This window comes from Podarcis vaucheri, assembly GCF_965113315.1.
Source record: "Podarcis vaucheri genome assembly, chromosome: 1".
In the NCBI taxonomy this organism is placed as follows: domain Eukaryota; kingdom Metazoa; phylum Chordata; class Lepidosauria; order Squamata; family Lacertidae; genus Podarcis; species Podarcis vaucheri.
In genome coordinates, this window is record NC_138759.1 from 105,239,666 (window position 1) to 105,253,193 (window position 13,528).

Below are 13,528 nucleotides of genomic sequence, written 5' to 3' on the forward strand. Positions count from 1 at the left end.
ATCTATAATAGGTGTGCACTGATCATTAAACACTGTAACATGAATGGGAAATACCAACATAAGGCAAACGACAGTGAGCAAAAACTATTTTTTTAAAAGTACATGTGCAATGAAGCCTGGAACCACCACAAAATTATGATTCGCTTGAGCTGGTGCAAGCAACATTATCTTGGAAACATGTTCCATTAACTTTTTCTAAGTAGCAGTGAAGTAGTGCTTTGCTGACAAAGCAAGAATCCATGAAGCTGCGAGAAAAGCAAAAGGGAAGCAATCCTATTGGAAAGACTTGTGAGGAGGCAAGTCAAATATTTAATTATTAATATACATATTTTAAATTTCGTAATATTCAGATGGTTCCAGAGAAGTCATGGATAGTTGGGTACCCGTCTGATTGAAAGGATTGTTGTTGTTGTTGTTTAGTCGTTTAGTCGTGTCCGACTCTTTGTGACCTTATGGACCAGAGCACGCCAGGCACTCCTGTCTTCCACTGCCTCCCGCAGTTTGGTCAGACTCATGTTTGTAGCTTCAAGAACACTATCCAACCATCTCGTCCTCTGTCATCCCCTTCTCCTTGTGCCCTCCATCTTTCCCAACATCAGGGTCTTTTCCAGGGAGTCTTCTCTTCTTATGAGGTGGCCAAAGTATTGGAGCCTCAGCTTTAGAATCTGTCCTTCCAGTGAGCACTCAGGGCTGATTTCCTTCAGAATGGATAGGTTTGATCTTCTTGCAGTCCATGGGACTCTCAAGAGTCTCCTCCAGCACCATAATTCAAAAGCATCAATTCTTCGGCAATCAGCCTTCTTTATGGTCCAGCTCTCACTTCCATACATCACTACTGGGAAAACCATGGCTTGAACTATATGGACCTTTGTTGGCAAGATTGAAAGGATTACCAGAGTAATATACCCAACGCCACCCAATGAGCCAGTGATGGAGAGCAGGATTTTTAAGTTAAGTAAATTAAAAGTAAATTAAAATGTGAAGAGGCAACATCAGGAAGATCTCAGAAAGGGGTAATAATCATCATCAGTGCTTTTTTTCTGGGGGTACGCAGGGATACGCATACCCCTAAACTTTTTGTGTATCTAAGTTTGGCCTCATTGAGGGACAGTATTTCAGTATGAGTAGGAAAATGAGAATACCCCTAAACATTTTTTAAGAAAAAAGCAAACAACAACAACATCATACTTGGCAGATAATATTACTTTCACAAGTTGTTTCAAGCAAGGCACTCTACAACCAGTATGCTTAAGATACTATATGCCGATCTTGGGACTATGGGATGGGATTGTGCACGAGTTTTGAGGAAGAACTGCAACCTTCTCTTTTAGGCAGGAGGCGCCTGATTTTCAGTCTGACGAGGGATTTCAGGCTTGATACATGCTAACATGGTGCCATTCTGCTTTGTTAATTTGAAATACGTTTTCTATTTGTATTTGTTAGAAGTCCTCCAGGTGCCAAAATATGGCAAAACGTTAGGAGAAGGGGGAGGGGGGAAGTTGGTGGTGGGGAGAGAGGAAAACCACCTCTCTTCCCCAGTGGCGTAGCGTGGGGGGTGCAGGGGGGCCGGCCGCAACATCTGGGGGGGGGGGCGCTCGCACTCGCTGCTCTCTGCCCCTACTAAAATCCACGGGTTAGGGGGCGCAAATTACTTGCCTTGCCCCGGGTGCTGACAACCCACGCTACGCCACTGCTCTTCCCATTCTTTCCCGCCTAGTCTCTCCGGTCCCCCGCTCTCCCCACCTGTCGTTCCAAGAACTACAACTCCCAGGATGCGCCAGGAACTTCTCCCCCTCCAGCCCGCGAGCTTTGGGAGGGGTTGATGTAATGCAGTGAAGTCACAAAGCCCTTGAGGGTGGGGGAAGAGAGCGAGGGAGAGGGAGAAGGTGGTTTGCTGGCGGGGATGCAGGATGGTGGCGGCGGCAGCAGCAGCAGCAGCAGAGCTTGCAAAGCTAGCAAGCGGCTCCGGCGTTTGAGTGGGCAGGAAGTGGGGCGGCGTGGAGAGCAAAGGACCCGGCTTCATTTTTTATATATATAAAAAGGCTTCGAATGACCATATGCATTCCTGTAGTTGGAGGCTTTTCTTTCACGGCGCCGGCTGCCCGCCTCTGAAGAAACCTTCGAGGGGCTGAGGCGGGCGCCCCCCACCCCACCCCTCACCTCAGGCCATTCCCGCCCTTCTGCCTAAGTTGCTGGCGCTCGCCCGCCGTCGTGTGAGGCAACCAGGCATGCCTCGTTGCCGCCGCCGCCGCCTCTCCTGACCGGGCCGGGCTCCTTCCCCTGCAGCTCGAACACCCCCCCCCCCAAAGAAACGAGAAGCCGGGGAGGGGGGCACAGGAGCGGGCCGTCCTCGCCTCGCGCCGTAGGTCAAGGCGCTGCCACCTCCTCCTCCCCGCGCCGAGATGGCGGACCCAGCCGAATGCAGCATCAAAGTGATGTGCCGCTTCCGGCCCCTCAACGAAGCCGAGATCCTCCGCGGGGACAAATTCATCCCCAAATTCAAAGGCGAGGAGACGGTCGTGGTCGGGGTAAGCTTGGTCGCCGCCGCCGCCGCCTTGCTTGGGGTGGCCTTTTTGGTTGTTGTTTTGGTGAGGGGCGCGGGCGAGGGAGTTGCCTTCATCTTGCCCCCCTCCCCCCTTCGCCTCCGGACCTTCCCTCGCCTCCTGCGGAGAGGAGAGACCCGCCAATTTCCTCCCGCCCGGCCACCTTGCTGGGCCCCCTGCCCGGCGTGCCTTCGCACTGCATTGTTGTGCTCCTCCTTCCTCCGCCCATTGTTCCCAACCTTGGCTGCTGTTCTGGAGCCTTTCTGTGTGCTGGGTGGCTTTCCCATCCAGGCTCTTTTCATTCACCTTGAGCTCCTGGGGCGGGAGGAGGGTGCGGGGAGGAGATTGGGAAACCCCTTCCAGCCACTTGCCGTGGGAGGAAAGGTCGCGCCTCGCCTGGGTGTCTTCCTCCCTTACTCCTCAGACTTGGAGATCATCTTGGGGGGTCCCAAAGGAGAATGCCTCTTCCTCTTCTCTTTAGCTGGAATAGATACCCAAAAGCTGTGGGAAAGGGTGTGGGTAGGTTTTGTTGGGGTGTGTGTGGGTATCATGTAATAGGTGTTTGGTGGTAGCATTCTCCCCCCCCTCCTTTGGGGGATGCAACATTTCAAGCCATCTCATGTGCGGGAGCATAAGGGGAATGGCACAGCCAAGTGTCTTGCGGCAACCTTTTCGAAAGCTTGACATTTATTGCGGCGTGAGCCTTTTGTCGGCTGAGAGCCCACGCTGGCAGATGCATGGCATAGTTGCCTTCAGTTGACAGATAGGCATAAATAGGTCTAGAGAAAGTAACTGCGAATGGTGGTGCAGAAAAAGCATGAAATGCAAGCATTTATTTATTTACTTAATGTTTCACTCCCTTGTCTAGCTTTGTTGAAGTGTCCGTTTCTTGTCTTATCGTCCTTTGCTCCTATAGGCCAGATACTACATTTAATTCCTACATCTGCCAAACGTTAGTGCCCTGCAACAAAACATCCTCCTTCAACCCTTTTTGGATGCTTTCAGCAGGGGAAAACCTGCCATGTAAGGTACTGCTTGGCTGAGTTCGTTGTTTTCATAGCCGCAGCAGAGGGCAATGGTGGGGAACTGAATAGAGTCAACCCCAATTGACTCTTCCAGCTGCCTCCCTTCCCTCCTTGCTGCTGCAGCCTTCCAATCCCCAGCATTGATCAAGCTGATGTCATCTGGATCACTGGGCATGCTCACATGCTCCCTCCTGATGCCTTTGACTGATTGACAGGTGGCAAGAAATTGCTGAGAGAATTAGAGGTGGAGGAATTCCCACCCCCTCTGCCAACCCAGCTTGTGTTTTCATGCATTTTTGCAGCCCTGAGTTAAAAGCATGCCAAGCTGCAGTCTCTGCAGACAAGAGCAAAATTTATGTATTCCATCCAGAGATGCCTGCTGTGTTCATTTCCTGCTCTTCTTGCTGCATTATGGGGAGGGAGAGAGAGAGAGAGAGAGAGAGAGAGAGAGAGAGAGAGAACCTTCGATCATATTGGCCTTGGTTGAGACGTTTGCTCTTCCTTTGTCCTAGATGTGCTGGCATGGGTGGGGGAGAGGATGCCTATATATCTGACCTCAACTCCAGAGGTATCTGGCCTTCAGGGCAATTTGTGGTAATTTTCTCCTTGCAATATGAATTACCTAATAGTCTTGTAATATGAATCTATGGCAACCTTCCACCTGAATTCCCCTGAATAATGGCAACCTTCTGCCTCCATGCTAAGATTTTCAAAATGTGTTCCAAGGAAACTGGTTTAATTAGAAGATCAGTAATGGTAGACAAAGCTTTCAGCTTGCCTGCCCTTTACTGGAGTTCCTGGTGGTGTGCAGCTGTGGACCCCAGTGAACTGAGTGTGCACCACAGAATATACCAGAGAGTCCTCAACAGATTGGTGGACTCTTCAGTGGACAAAGTCAGTATGGAAAGCATTTAATTAAAGGAGTTGAAAGCTACATTTCTAAAACATTGGTGGGCAGCTTCTTCAACAACCTTTGTTTTTGTTACCCTTGTATCCTCCCTCCTTTACCTCTGGACCACAAAGCGACATTTGAGTCTCACAATAACTTTGAGAAGGTAGGGATGGCTGAGAGAAGGTGACTGTCAAAGACAGATTATGTTCAGAGGTATGAGAAGGGATTGGTGCTTCTATCATAACAGGTTTGTGAGTGTGTAGGGCAAGGTCCCAGGAACAATCCCCTGGCATCTGTAATTGTTAGCTGAATTCTTATTTGAACATTTTTGTTTTTTATTGTATGGTTGTTGTCATTGGAACATTCTGTGGCAGTATTAATTGCATGTTGTCTAAAGAAGTGCTTTGTTTTTCTTGTCTTTAAAAATATAAACATTCCTATAAGATTTGATAAATGGACAATTTTAATTTTAATTTTTTTTAAAACCCCAAACCAACTATCAGTTGATAATGCAAAAGGAAATCTGTCTGGTTATTTGATCTTTACTGGTTATTTGATATCTACTTCTCTTTATTCGGCAATGAGAATTTGCCCCCCACTCTGAAATGGTTGTTTTGAATTGTCAGTACACCCATACCCAGTTTTCAGAGTTACATCAGAGCTGGACTAGGAAACTTTAGTAATGAATTAAGCACTAGCCAACTCTGTTCATTTCTACTTCTGGTCTATCAACCACAACAAAATGGCAATAGATATTTGTATGTGGGTGTAATATTTATGTTGTCGGGGAAATGGTTATAGGGCTTTGTTCTAACGAATGATTATTCTAATAGGCTTACATCAGTACTCTGCTAGATAATTTTTACTTGAATTAGTGAGCAATTAGCCAAACAATAATTACAGTGTTTGTAGGTGTCGTTATGTTTTGCTATTTATGCTTGGTAGTTCTGGATGCAGCAGTGATATTATTAATTGCATTTGGTTTTGCCCTTGGATACTTAAAAGTTCTATCACTAAGTAGCTTTAGAATCACTAAATATAAACTAAAAAACCTTGCTCAAGTAGTTTGTTTTTAAAAATGGTTTGTAACTAGAACTCATTGGTACAGCTTTGCTTTCATTTTTAAAGAGCACAATGATGAATTTGAGAATATATTTTTATAGGGTGAAATTCAATGTAGCACAATAAGTGGGAAACGTGTGCAGGGAACAAGAACTGCTTGTGTAATGGGTCTTTCTCTGTGTGCCCCCAAATCTGTTCTGGGGGTTCCTCCAGCCTTCCAGGCCAGATTTAGGGAGTACAGGAAGAACTCTTGGCGGAGGAGAAGAGGGAAAAGTCCTATCATGCAAGCAGACCTTGTTCTTCACACAGAACAACTTAGTTGAACCCTGCCCATAGAAATCAACATATCCCTATTTTTTAGCTTGTGGAAAGAAAATACATGGAAGCATCTCTTTTGAAGCTAGCTGTTGTTACTTGCCTAAAGCCAAATATAAATACAGTGGTACCTCGGGTTAAGTACTTAATTCGTTCCGGAGGTCCGTTCTTAACCTGAAACTGTTCTTAACCTGAAGCACCACTTTAGCTAACGGGGCCTGCTGCTGCTGCTGCGCCGCTGGAGCACGGTTTCTGTTCTCATCCTGAAGCAAAGTTCTTAACCCGAGGTACTATTTCTGGGTTAGAGGAGTCCATAATCTGAAGCGTATGTAATAACCTGAAGCATATGTAACCCGAGCAGTGGCGTAGCGTGGGTTGTCAGCACCCGGGGCAAGGCAAGTAATTTGTGCCCCCTAACCCGTGGATTTGCGCCCCCTAACCCGTGGATTTGCACCCCCTACCCCGTGGATTTGCGCCCCCTAACCCTAACCCCCAGATGTTGCGCCCGGTGCGGCCGGCCCCCCCCAGCCCCCCCACGCTACGCCACTGAACCCGAGGTACCACTGTAAGCTGGGTGGAATCCACTGGAAATCTCTACCCTCCCAATCCTTTCCTATTGTGTAATTTCCATTTGTTTCAGGACAGCTTTCACTACTTTCTTGCTCTCTTGGCTTCTATGGCTCTTTTAGGGGGCTTGTGTGGGTGCAGATCCCTGGCTATGTGTAGTTGGGGGAAACATTGCCAACCACGGCCTGCTTCACCTGTTTGCTTGTAAAGCTGTCTCGAGGCAAGTGGAGGAAACCAACAGTGATTCGATTCTTCTTCCTCTGTAAACTTTGCAGGTGGTAATATTTTCTGTGTTCTTCATCACCACAGACTGAACTCCTCATATTTGCACCAGAATCAAGCAAAGCTGATTCAGCATAAATTTAGCTTTCTGAATATCTTTCCTTCCTTCCTTCTTTCTAGGCTGTGTGTGATCTTGTGGAATTAGCTTACTTCATATGAGAAATTATCTATAATAACTCAATAAGTGATTACAAATTTTAGCACCTTTAGATTACTTAGTGGCAACTACATTTGCTACATGAATAACTCATGAACTTATCAACTTATGTGGTGGCATTAGCTTGACAACAAAAACCTTTTCATATTCCTGTGTTCAAAATGTGAAGGGTTAGAGAATGTTTCGGATTGTGTGTAGTCAGCAGTTAGTTTTTGGGTGGTCTTGCTGACAAGCCCCAAAATCATAGCCAGCAACTTCCCACGCTGGTTTTTCCCTCAGGAAAGACTGGGAGATGAGGGTGTGCACATTTTTGTGCTGCCCTGTCCGAAGCTACTGTGGGCATCTTTAGACTGAGGCAACCAATGTTTCCTCACCTACCTTGCTTATTCTCCTCTCCTTGGGCATGCAGTTCCTAGCCTTTCTCCCAGCTCTGAAGCTGGAGAGGATAGCCACACAACTACCTTCAAAGTGGAAAGGTTGGCCAGGACACTTATCACACTCTCTTATGGGCAGGCCATGCTCACCATGCTAAGTGGATTTATTGCATCTCACGTAAATCTGCAAGATTTAATAGGTGCTGGTGTTTTTCAGGGGGAACTTGTTGCCTAACTCTCTATGTCCTGCCTGCCTCGTTTTACAGCTAGGAAAACTGTTCCACCACTTCACCAAATTGCTGTCTTAAAAAAAATTATAACAGTGATTGCAGCCAATTGTTAACTTGCAATCAAAGGCATGGTTTACTCTGGCTTGCAAATGAATATGCTGCACAAATGTAGGTTGTACGATGGCCCTCCTGTAATTGCTGAGGTCTCCTTTCTCTCTCTGCTGAATACTGCAGTGATTAGTTGGACTAATTACTCTGTTGTTAGCGCAACAGCTGATAGTTTCTACTTTTTCCAGTATTTCTTGTCATTCCACAGCAGTAAGCATGCTTTAGTCCAGTGCTGTGCTGGTTCTGTGCCCTGACACTGGGTGGGATAGAACCCATCACACCCATTTGCACATGGACTTTAAAACTGAAAGGAAACAGCAACATTCGTGCATTTTTAAAAAAACAAACAAACAAACCTCAGCAAACCATTTGTGCCTCTGCAGTGCTGGCAGTGTTGAGGTTTGGAAAGCAGTACAAACCTTAGCTGTTCAATAGACTCCTCTGGTGGGCTATGAAGTGCATGCTTTTCAATCAGTTCTTTTCAATCCAGATCTGCTGCCTGTTGCATCCTGTTGGTTTAAAGTCAATAAAAAAAGAATGCGCCCCAGGGATCTTGGATCACCACGACAGGCCTTTTGTTTGCATGAGCAAACAGAAGCATGTTTTGGCCAAAGTAAAGCACTTTTCCAGTCCTATTTATCTCAGTGGGAGAGATTTAAGTATCTATTGGATAGTCCTGCTGAAATCAATGTGATTTAGAAGTACTTTTATTTTACTTGTGCCTTAAATCTAGCATCATTATAAAAGAATCTAGATAAAGGCATTTTGCTCAGGGATTGAGAAGAACTTTCTCAAATAAAGAGGGATAACTTTGTGACAGCCATCCATTGTATGCTTCCTAGAAAAAAACAGTTGTCACAACAATTCATGTCCCAGTGTCAGGAATAAATTTCAGAAGTTTGTTTTGGTATTAAATCTATGCTTAGCAACTTAAACACAACAATTTAATTAGTCAAATAAAACCCAACTCTTAATACAGTAAGTTGTAAAGCTGTTCTGCTCATTAGCAGAACTTTATTGTTTATTCTGCTTGATTTCTTGCACTGTTTAGCATGAAAATAGTTTGAATGGTGCTTTTAACAGTGTGTTTTTTTAAAAAAATTATTAAAATGTATTTGAATGAGTAAGCATATGTTTCATCCTGGATGTTCAAAGCAGATAACCATAGATTTAGGGTAAAATTCAAGTGGACTTCCTTGTGCCCCTCCCCACCAAAAATTCTGGCAGCATGGGGGAGGGTGAGAAGAAAGGGAAGCCCCTTTGTACAATAAGTCAGTCCCACTCACATATGGATGATGTTGGTGTCACCCTTAAATCATACCATTAAAATTATATAAAATCCTGTAGAACAACTAAAATATAATAAACTCCAAAATCAAGTTAGTCAGTACCTTTATTGGGACCAACTGAAATGCCATCCAAAATGGAAGGCCCACAGCAAACTATGGCAAGTTCTTAAAGAAATGGGAGTGCCTGATCACCACATCTGTCTCCTGAGAAATCTCCATGTGGGACAAGAAGCTACAGTTAGAACTGGATATGGAACAACTGATTGGTTCAAAATTGGGAAAGGAGTACGACAAGGCTGTATATGGTCTCCCTACTTATTTAATTAAATGCAGAAGTCATCATGTGAAAGGCTGGACTGGATGAATCCCAAATCAGAATTAAGATTGCTGGAAGAAATATCAATAACCTCAGATATGCAGATGACACAACATTGATGGCAGAAAGTGAGGAATTAAAGAACCTTTCAATGAAGGTGAAAGAGGAGAGCGCAAAATATGGTCTGAAGCTCAAAATATAAAAAAAACCCGAAGATCATGGCCACTGGTCCCATCACCTCCTGGCAAATAGAAGGGGAAGAAATGGAGGCAGTGAGAGATTTTACTTTCTTGGGCTCCATGATCACTGCAGATGGTGACAGCAGCCAAGAAATTAAAAGACACCTGCTTCTTGGGAGAAAAGCAATGACAAACCTAGACAGCATCTTAAAAAGTAGAGACATCACCTTGCCGACAAAGGTCCGTATAGTTAAATCTATGGTTTTCCCAGTAGTGATGTATGGAAGTGAGAGCTGGACCATAAATAAGGCTGATCGGCGAAGAATTGATGCTTTTGAATTATGGTGCTGGAGGAGACTCTTGAGAGTCCCGTGGACTGCAAGAAGATCAAACCTATCCATTCTTAAGGAAATCAGCCCTGAGTGCTCACTGGAAGGACAGATCCTGAAGCTGAGGCTCCAATACTTTGGCCACCTCATGAGAAGAGAAGACTTCCTGGAAAAGACCCTGATGTTGGGAAAGATGGAGGGCACAAGGAGAAGCGGACGAAAGAGGATGAGATGGTTGGACAGTGTTCTCGAAGCTACCAGCATGAGTTTGACCAAACTGCGGGAGGCATTGGAAGACAGAAGGGCCTGGCGTGCTCTGGTCCATGGGGTCACAAAGAGTCGGACATGACTAAATGACTAAACAACAACAACAACAACAGGCTTGTGCCCCAGAGAGGTCACCTCGGTGCTGCTATTGCAGCAGTTTGTCTTCTCCCCCGGTGACTTGGAGGTGCACTCCATTGTCTCTTGCGACAGACGGATGCAACAGATTTATCCATTACTGTGTAAAATAACAGTCTATGAAAAGACAAATGGTTGTGAAACCATCATGAAAACAACACTGGTAGCCCAATAAACCCCTGAATTATTCAGTTTTAGAAAATAATGAAATGCCTAAACTTTGTACCATGACATTTTGTTGCCATGATATAAGCTTGATATATATGATGCACCTGCATTTACCCAGTACCACAAATGTTTTGGGTTAAATGTTGTCCTTTTGCTCTGTGTCAAGTTATCCTACATTGTTAAATGCTGCTTCGATGCATGGTAGTTTTTGAAAAGTGGAGGGAAGAGCAGCACTAAGGAAAAATGAGCTTGGTCTTGCAAAAAAGGCATAAAAGGGTAATCCCCTGCTCCCATCCCTCTGTAATTGGACAGATATACATTTTATTTCCATTGGTACAAGAATATGGAGTAGAAGCAAAAAGAAGAAGACCATAATGGAGCATGAGAACAATATTTCAGAAGAATCTGCTGAGATGGTTGATTATTGAGAAGTGTGACATTTGTTTTGTGTGCTTTTATCAAAGATATAAACAATTCCTCAAATTACATTTGACCTCTGTAACTGGCAACTACATCTAGTATAAATTATTGGTCTCTTAATGTCGGAAAATGAACAAAAATTCCCATCCTGGATATGATGTTTTAAAATGAAGCAAATTTTATTTACATAAAATCATATTTTTGCTTTATCAGTTTTGTTGAGTGTTGCTTTGCCTGTGCAAAGACCCAGCTAGGTAAGATATAACATGGAAAGTACTCTGCAGCTTAATCATATCATTTTTCAGGTAGGGATTTATTTCTCTGCAAGACTGAAGTTTTTCCTTTCCCCTTTTCATTCTTTCTAGTTTGCTGCATCCTTTTGGCATCACCAGAGGTCCCACCTTCATCAGACTGGCTTTGTGTCAGGATTATTTGTCAAGTCATTCTGATTATATGACGTTCATTAGAAGCAACTGGATCTCTTGTGGTCCAGAAACACTAGCCAATATCTTTACTTGGAACACTAGAGGCAAAATCTGGATCTTGGCTATAAGTGGGAGGATAATTAGTCATTTTAGACAGCCTATGTGAACAAAGTACAATTAATGATATAAATTTCTGAGGTTTGCTGCATTTGATTCAGGTTCACATTCAGAAGAATTTGAGGCCCTTCCAAGACGCATCAGCAAGCACTTGGTAGAGCTATGGGGAAGCCTATGACCTTGACCACATAGCTGTAAAACCCGCAAGTCCTGATTCTTGCTCTTTGGCTGATGTCTTGCACGTCTGGGAAGGCAGGGCCCTGGCTAACTCCACCAAAAAAGCTACTGTTACTGCTGACGTTGCCTAGAATATATTTAATATGCTTTATGGCTGAAGTTCCTGAACTGCAACTCCCACCAGCCCCAGCTAGCATGACAAATGATCAGGGATGATGGGATGTTGATTAAGAATGTTAGAAACTGGCTCATTAACGACCATGCTCACCAAATAAATAAATAAATAAAGCAAGTTCCATTTAATGTTTAGACCTTGATAAATTCGCTTGAATTGGAACGCAGGCAGATGAGATTTTCATTTGTTGGGTTCAACAGGCCAGAAGAATACAGATGTTTCGTGTGTGTCAACATGCACAACTGCATGTGCCATTGTGAGTGTCTGAGGCAGCGCATGCTTCTTGATCATATGGGATCAGCTGCAATATTAGAATCTTAATTCATTGCTCGCCTTTGTTGGACAGCCAAGTCAGGGTGACAAAGGAGGTCCCATTGTAAATGAATGATAGTGTTGGGGCTTTCCATGTTTTTACAGACCAGCATTCTTGCCTTGGCCTTCAAAGAGGTCAGTGTCCCCATCACTTATTCCGCAATGCTTTTAAAGAAAGATATGATATGATATGATTGATATGAATACAGATTAAGGCTTTGTAGTGTGCAGTAAATTGTGGAATATCACTAGCTACCACCTTCATCAATGGAAATGCTTTCCCTCCCCACCCTGTTTGCTCTCTTTAGAAGCTGGTATCCTGCTGACTAGTATTCTTTGGGTTTAGAATTCAAGCCACCGGTGACCTGGCTCGGTTATTTAGCTGGTGCTGACTGTGCTTTGTGCTTCTCAGCTGGGTTGCTTCTGCTTTCTCTTGATTTAGAATATTGATTTCCACCTCCCCCCCTCTCTAAGTGAGAAAACTGGCTGCAGACTGAAAATGGCATGGCAGGAGGGGGGAAAGTGAAACACAGTGGGTGAGATTAGAACAAAATTGGAAGAAATGACAAAAGGAATCAATGAGGAATTGTTGAAACAATAATTGATTATGGGGTCTTGAAAAAAGAACATCATGTCCGACAGCATGTAAAGCACAAAAGTCGGGAAGTAGATGAGAACTACACATCTAAGCAAAATGTGCACCTGCATTATTTCTTGTTTGATCATAGTCCTGTACAGTGCAACAAAAGGCTTAATGTGTGAAATTGTGCAATTACACTATTGCAGCATGAAGAAATGTAAGAAATGAATTTTACCCTATTTCATGACAAATAGTGTGGCAATAGTATATTTGAGTTGATTGCTTACTTTTATTTTATTGCTTTTTGAATTTTTATACTGCCCTATACCTGGAGGTCTCAGGGCAGTTCACAGAATAAAATCAAAATATAAAACCACATAATACATAATCAAAATAAAAACAACAACTCAATAATACCCCCCAAGCCACATTTTAATAGGGTGTACATAGGATGTCAATCAAATCAACCAGAGGCCTGGTTAAAAAGGAACATTTTTGCCTGGCACCTAAAGGTGTAGAATGAATGTTTTTATGCAATGGTGTCCAGACATAGGGGAGGTGCGTGCAGTTCTGATCGTGATATTATGAACAGAATAGAGATTAACACTGAAAACCCTGCATTCTGGCAGTGCAAGTGTGTGTTTAAAAAATTCAGAAAAAAACAGTTTCATTATTATTATTTTTCTGTAAAGTTCAATGTAGTATTTCTGTCAGACCCATTATATATGTATGAAGACAGTTCTCTTTTGCAGACAGGGAGGGAGAGAGAAGGTTCACTCACTTCCTTTCTGTCAGTATTACTCAGTCCGTCTTTCTGATGTATGGAGGCTCAATGTGATACAGTTTGAAAGAATGAAGAGCATTGTTCACTGAAGGAATACATATTTGAGGCTTGTGTGGTTTCAAATGGAAGGTAGCTTGAGTTTGTTCACAAAAGGGATGGTGAGGGAAAGATGATCACAGGAATTATTAGTGACTCACTATTGCTGGTGTCTATATTTTGGTTAAAGGGACGCGGGTGGCACTGTGGTCTAAACCACTGAACCTCTTGGGCTTGTTGATCAGAAGATTGGCAGTTAGAATC

General features: G+C 43.9%; 1 protein-coding gene across 2 annotated transcripts in view; it reads left to right on the top strand.

The window, feature by feature from the left end:
* The first annotated feature begins 1,856 nt into the window (after positions 1-1,856).
* The window catches only part of KIF5C (kinesin family member 5C), an 80,964-nt gene continuing 69,292 nt past the window's right edge, over positions 1,857-13,528 (top strand). For both annotated transcript variants that reach the window (XM_082197976.1, XM_082197975.1), the window contains exon 1: positions 1,857-2,528. In XM_082197976.1, the coding sequence (XP_082054102.1) occupies positions 2,403-2,528 (126 nt within the window). In that variant the 5' untranslated portion in view covers positions 1,857-2,402. The remainder of the gene's footprint in view (positions 2,529-13,528) is intronic.